Here is a 7,176-nt window from a genome sequence, read left to right as displayed (position 1 = left end):
GAATATACTTGACAGCTAAAAGCTGTTTGCAGGAGTGTCAAGTATCGTTGGACACCACGTGGAGGATTTCATTCTTGGCACCAGGCACTGAAAATGCAAGACCTGAGAGACAGGTGCCAAATCTAAATCACAAAAATACAATTCAAATTAGTACAGGCAATTGCTGGTTCACAGTGCACATAGCACAACCTTCTTGTAAAACTCAACACAGACGTAGCAATACTTACCTTCTACATTAGAAACAGATATTGTCTTGATGGGAAAAATTTAAAGCTTAACCATGTAGTTTTCATCCAGAAATCAGATGGGTAGATGCACAGGCTCTTATCATACAACTGTCACATGATACAAATCAAACTTCTACAAGTGTCTCCCATTTGTGTGTATCTGTGTGCAAATCTTTGAAGGTGCAGAAAAGTAGTTTGGTGCCATAGTAAGGAAAAAAACCCCCAAATCCTAAACTCCCTTGCAGAGCCAAGAATGGATGGGTATTCAAAGAAAATATAAATGATTACTCAGGAATATCCCTATGCCATACATACATTTGAACAACAGTGCAGGTGAAATGGCAGCAGTCCTTTCAGGCTTTACAGCATTGTAATTATGATCACTGGCCCAGGACGGTGTGACGGGTTCTGCCGGTGCCTCTCTAGCAACAGGTTGAGTGTTTGCCTCAGTCTTGGCTGTTGTCACAACAGTCTTCTTCACATTCACCTCTCTTTTCTCAGGGAGCTGTCTCTTTTGGTTTGAAAGAGGTTTGGCACCTGCCTGTATAATTAAAAGAAGCTCAATTACTAATAAGCATCAAATACATTATATTTTACAAGCAAACAGATATAGTCACATACATGTACACAAACTTCTGCTACAGTAAACTCCTATCAATAACTTGAAATGATGTTATTTCACATTCAAATCTATAAAGCAAAGGTGATACCCAGAGTAACTTCGGGAAAAGAGAATGGTAAAGAAACCACAACAAAACAAGAGTATTTATCAGTAGTCAAGAGGTTGCCTGAAAACCTTCTGACCACTCTGCAGTGGTTTCAAGAGGGAAAGGAGAAGGCTGTTTTCAGCTTTGTTCTTCCCAAAGCAAAGTAGTGACATTACCTTACAAGAGTTCCAAATTACTACCTAAAGCCAGTAATTTGGACATTAAAAAGGTAAAATTAATTTAAATTTAAATAAAAAAGACGCACTGCTTATACTTTTGCTACAGGTAAATTGATCTGGAATTATTTAATTTTTTTTCAAAGTGCATTGCCATCTAGAAGCCATTTGCAAGAAACTATCTCCATCTAGAGGCAATTCTTCAGACTTTTTAAAAAGTAACAGGAAATCATTTCATTGTTAGCAGAACTAAACAATGCTGTTACCACAGAAAAAGACAAGAGAATAGCAAAAAAAAAAACCAACAGAAAACTGCTCTACAATGCAGGACTTGGCAATTTTACTTAACTCACAAAGGAGAGCACAAAAATAACCACTGAGCTTCAGGACAACTGTTATGAATCATGAACACAAACTTACCTGCTGCTGAGATTTTGGCATTCCAGGTTTGTCAGGTTTTGGTTTGATCTTCTCCTTAGGTTTTGGTTTTGCATCTTTGCCAGAGCTCAGGATCTTCATGGTGGCTGCAGCGTGTTTGAGGATGCAGTCGTTGCTGCAGTACACTGAGTCAGGCTGAGCCAAGTTGAAGCAGCCAGGACCGATACACTTGGACGCACCAGGAGCTTCGACCACCTACAGAGGGAGCAGAGCGAGTTCAGAGTTCAAAGAGGAAACAACAGGGAACAGCCTTTGTAAAACAGAGAAATGCTTACACACCACATGTGCAGGCTGCAGCTCTGGCTGTCTACTGCCAGCGTGAAAATGCTGTTCTGTCACTCATGACAAAACAGACACAACTCACACAAAAGTAACAATGCCAACTAACACACCAGTTTCAGAACCTGCTGGACTTTCCAGTGGCTGGGCTGCTAGCCCTCAAATAAAGGAGGGTGGTTTCCTAAAGTTTCAAATCCCTTAAGTACACAAATTTTTTATGATCCTCTACATCGTCTGAGAAATCTCCTTAATAATGCACACCTTGTTTCTGCAGAGCAAGGTCTCTAAACCACAGCTTATTGCTGCATCACCACCAGCTCTGCCCTCAGCCATGCAGATTATTCTTGCTCCAGATTTACTGATTTTAACTTTAGAAGTCTCCAATGTATAGAAAAACAACCATTCCCTCCGACAACTTTCCCATAGCCTCGTCCTTCTTACACATTTAAAGTTTGCATGTGCAATCTGTACTTCCCTCTACTTCAAAATTACTCTATTTATAGTGATGTGTTACATATGAAGCATTTCCTCTACAAATGTTAAGGTTCAGAAAAATAGCATTCCTTGAAAACAGAATGCTTTAGGTCAAGGCCTAGAAAGATCTGAAAGCTGTTTAGGCTCCAACATATCTAATGTAGGTATTATCCTTATGGTCTCTCTTCTAAATTCCTCCTAAAAACAGGATACAACCAACCTACCTCAGAATTCCTGCAGTTCTAGACAGCCACTCCATCAGCAAACTGCCATTTGTAACACCAAAATTAAGTTTTTCAGGAATATTTCCAGCTATATAAAGCTTTGCATAGCATGACTCACATTTCCCCAACCAAATGTCAGTATGACAGGATTATCTGCTGCAGTCTGATAAAACCTGGATTTGGTAATTTTCCCAGAAGTTTGTGCTTTAGAATACTTTCCCATCATGTAAACACTTAACTGAGAAGTTAAGATAGAGAATTATCAATTCATGTTCCCTAAGAAGAACCTCAGACTTCTGATTAACTGAGCTGCCATTTCTAATTAAGGGCATTAACTCAGTTGATTACAAAACTTCCAGTGTTAATGTCTGTACTTAGACAACTTTTGGTGCTTTACCCAGGAATAAAACCCTGCAGCTCTAGGTGCTTATGGACAGCAACAAGAAGGAGCTTTTCAATGTGCTTGGAATTCTAGTGTAAGAGAACAGATAAACTGAGTAGTCAGACTGTTCAGTCACTCTAACAGAGTGATTTCACGGGAAACAGCATGATCTTTACGCCTGGAATGGGAAGGAAATTCCATGCTGCTTTACACAAGGCTTAGAGGGATCTTAGCTGAGGTATGAGGGGCAGTGTGGGCTAAGGCACACACAGACTTGACTGCTCACTTCTCTCACACCATGGTACCACCTGGCAGACACCAAAAGAATACCTAACATATAAACAGTTCTTCCACAAGAGGCAAGGAGTGAATGATAAGATGGTTTTCTCTCGCTGGATGAGAGATGGTCAGCACCTTCCAGTACCTTGTCAGCACACAAATATCAAAGACACTTGGTGACACAGCAGCAGAGCCAATGCCAACAGCTCTGGACTCCCAAAAATATTTTTGTGCACAAAGTACAAATGTATTTGAAAACACACATTTGTCTTAAAATAGTAAATATTGCTGTATAAAGCTCAAACAGTTCTGATCTGTATGTTAATCTCATTGTGCTGCTCTGGACATTGATACTTAAATGGACTAAAAGTGAGGGGATGTTCCAGAAACATTTGATAGAAAATGTACTACAAGAGAGATTTTTCCAGAGATGCTTACACTCAAACCTACAACACTTGTTCTAGGGATGATTTCAAAGTTTCATGATTAGACATGAAAGAATTAATTCACACAGAAAAAGAAACAGAAATCACTGTGGCATTCTATATAACTGCAAATACAAATGTGCTGTACAGCAAATACACTTAACCTGTTTTTCCAGGCATAGTAAGCAGAAAAGGGAAATGTTCAAGGCATTGGCATCACTACAGTAGCTTAGGCAGGACAAAGACAACCACTGCAGTATGAAGATTTTTTAATTCATCTACATAGAGCTGAAGAAGCTTCTATGCCTTTCAAACTGGGCATGGAACTTGCTGTTGCCAAATTCAAACTTTTTAGATTTTGTAGTAATTTAAAATACATGGTTTTATGTTTAAAAAGGCAGTATAAAAGAATTCTCTACTTACTAATAACCTAAAGCAGCATCAGGACAAAAAACAGAACTGCAAAGACTAATTGGAAGTACAGTTGAAATCAACTCCAGACACCTGTCAATGTTCAGTTTCACTGCCACTGAAAATGTCCAAAATTGTTTGAGATGACTTTAAAGTTTGTATAATCCAATCCAAAATTCTGGTTTGGTTTTTTTTTTTGAAAATAATACCTGATTATTTGACTTCCAAAACAGTATTTAGAGAAGGCAGAATAGCATAAACCATTTCCTTACACCTACATAAAATTTCTAAACCCCTTCACTTCAAAGTAACAGTTTTAGTTCCTGTACTGACAGAAATATGGATAAACCTCTGCCACTCAGCATTATTTAGTGAGCTCTTCAGCTTCATGTTTAGCTTTAAACAACCAGGTCAGATTTACAGCTGTACAACTAAGTCATTGTCTCAATGTACTCAGTGAAACATGAAAAACAAGAAACAAAATACTTACAGGTTGAAATATCTTTAGTTTCTTCTTCCCACTTGGATTTGCAGCTTTTTCAATCCTACCCTTGATTCCTTGGTCCTCAACTGATTTTTGTTCAATTGTTCCTATGCTTGTGAATTCTGTGCCATCCACATTTCCTTGCTCCACTTTAGCTTCCTGCTGGTCTAGTTCTGACACAGGCTCATCCTGCCCCTGGAGAATGGTGCAGTTTGGACAGATATAGTCCTCACCATTCCTTTCCAACAATCGCCCTCGAGCCTCAGAAATACCCACGCAGTCACCATGAAACCATTCCTCACATCTATCACAACAGATCATAAACCTGCAAAACAAACCCACCAAGGACAGTGAAATTAACAGACAATTAACACTCAACAGATAACTCACGCACCCTCAGGAAGCACCAGGGCACAACTCTGCCTCACTGGTCGCTTCTGTATTTGTTTATTCTTTTAAGTACTTTTATAACTCTGCCCCAAACTTTAACAAACCCAACACCTCATTTACACATGCTCAAAGTTAGCATTTGGCTGAATTTTTCCACAGAGAACAATTCTAACTCCTCACACCTGTCTCCAGTTGAACCCTTTGCCTACCTGTTGTTGTGAGGCTGACGGCAAATACAGTACAGAGCATTTGGGTCATAAATCTCAGACTCAGGTTTGCTTTTGGGCTGTTCTTCAGGTTCTTCCTCCTTTACACCAAGGGCAGGTGTTTCCTCCTTCTGAGCCTGAAGATCTTCGGTGTCTTCCTCAGTCACAACCACCTGACTTGCTACCTCGGTGCTGTCTGCAGTCTCAGGCTCCTGTTTGACAGACAGCTCAGACTCAGCCTGTTTTTCAGCTGGGACATCACCTGTTTTAGCAGGATCTTGCTCTGAATTCCTCTTCCTTGGGTGGCTCTGTGCATCCTTCACCACCAGCTGTGCAGGTTTCTGTTCAACACGTTTCTTTCTTAGGCGATTCTGCAGTTCCTTTAGTGTTAACCCATCGCTATCACTATCAGAAGTATCATCTTCCTCTTCCTCCTCCTCCTCCTCCTCTTCTTCTTCTTCCTCTTTTGCACGCCTACTTTTAGGGCTTTTCTGATCCTTACAGCTCCTGGTGCAAATCCTCCGAGTGACGGGTTTTGTATCTGGAGTGCTCTCAACACTTCCTTCGGAAGCCGTTTCAGCATCCGTAGCCGGGCAGGACGCTGCTTCACTGGAATCTTCCAGAATGGCAGGCACAGTTCTCCTCCCCCTGCGCCTCACGGTGGTGAGGAACTCCTCCACCCTCTCGGTTCTCTTTGGCTGCCGCCCGCTCCGCCGCAGGCTCAGGCCCTGCTGCTGCGGCTGCTGCTCACTGCAGTCCACATCAGCGTCTCCCGCGCTCTCACGCTTAGCAATCGTGGTCCTACGGAAGCCCCAGGTCTTCCTGAACTCTTTACTTGTAGGCTTGATAGACTTCTGCTCCTCCTCATTGCTTTGCTCACCTTTATCATCCAAAACTGATGCTAAAAACAAGGGAAGAGTCAAAGTGATGGTGAAGAAAGTTGCTTTTTCTTACAACTTTTTTTTCAACACAGTATTATTTTCTTTAGGATAACATATGTATCTCCACCTCACATTATGACCCTAAAAACAGACACAGTATTTTCTTGTGAATCTAATACAGCAGCAGTATGTACATCATTGATCCCTGTGCCAACATAACCCAGCTGTTACAACTCCCTATATACATACACATATACACAGAATGGATAAATCAGCACGTTTTCAGCTCAGCTGAAAAGGAAGAACTCTTACCAGGAGAACTGTTTTCCATGTTGTCAGTATTAGGTTCAGACTCTAATGGCACTGTGTTTACAGACTCTTCCATAGTATGGACCACACTGTCCCCACTCTGAAACACTGTAGAGAAACAGAACGTTCACAACTCTGATTCAAAAATATTAATAGCCTAAGTAATTATTAAAAAATCTGGTGTAATCTCATTATTTATTGTAACAAACAACTTGTATTTCAAATATAAACTGGCTCTATCTTGCCTATTTGTTTAGCTGCTACTGTTGTTCTGAAACACTGATGGGTATTCAGGTGAAAGTGATACTTCCCCTTCATTATTTCTCTAACAAGGTTCATTGGAAAAAAAGAACAAAGCTCCCTAAAAAAAAAACAAAATAAAAATGTGTGGAATGAAACTTTAGAAAGGCTGTTCCTTGACATGGTTATTTACAAAAAGGTTTCCAGCCCATGTGATCTACCAGACTGACCCCCAAAAAAAAAAATTCAGCAAAAAACCTCCAACTGTCACAAATGGAGCCACAGGAGAAAAATAAAATCAAATCTATGCTAACAACTAGGATTCCTTTTTCCTCAAAAGTATTTCCCAGCACACTAGGACACTTATATTTGAGAAGACAGATGTAAAAGAGAGAAATTCTGAGTAATTCAGGAATAACCTGAATTGAACAAGTATTAAATCTGCTATATTTCAAACGAGCTGCATCTTGTGTGTTCTACAGTCACTGCACTGCTCACACCACACCATCACATGCAGCAGTCAGTACACCCCAATGCATGGGCTAAGCAGAAACAGTTCTTTGAACACAAAACACCCCCAACTCCCCTCCAAGAGTGTTTCTGGAGTGCTTATATGTGTATCCCCGGCTAAGGAATTGCAGAGG

General features: G+C 40.5%; 1 protein-coding gene across 1 annotated transcript in view; it reads right to left on the bottom strand.

Annotated features, from left to right (window-relative positions):
• The window catches only part of LOC103808197 (death-inducer obliterator 1-like), a 32,743-nt gene extending 26,754 nt beyond the window's left edge, over positions 1 to 5,989 (bottom strand). Inside the window, 5 exon segments of the mRNA XM_009080964.1 lie at positions 543 to 768; positions 1,531 to 1,743; positions 4,513 to 4,831; positions 5,106 to 5,599; positions 5,633 to 5,989. Of these exon segments, the coding sequence (XP_009079212.1) occupies positions 543 to 768; positions 1,531 to 1,743; positions 4,513 to 4,827 (754 nt within the window). The 5' untranslated portion in view covers positions 4,828 to 4,831; positions 5,106 to 5,599; positions 5,633 to 5,989.
• Positions 5,990 to 7,176: the final 1,187 nt, after the last annotated feature.

Source organism: Acanthisitta chloris, unplaced genomic scaffold, assembly GCF_000695815.1.
Source record: "Acanthisitta chloris isolate BGI_N310 unplaced genomic scaffold, ASM69581v1 scaffold43658, whole genome shotgun sequence".
NCBI classification, from domain to species: Eukaryota; Metazoa; Chordata; class Aves; order Passeriformes; family Acanthisittidae; genus Acanthisitta; species Acanthisitta chloris.
Note: the sequence above shows the minus strand (reverse complement) of the source record. Positions and strands in the feature narration are given on the sequence as shown.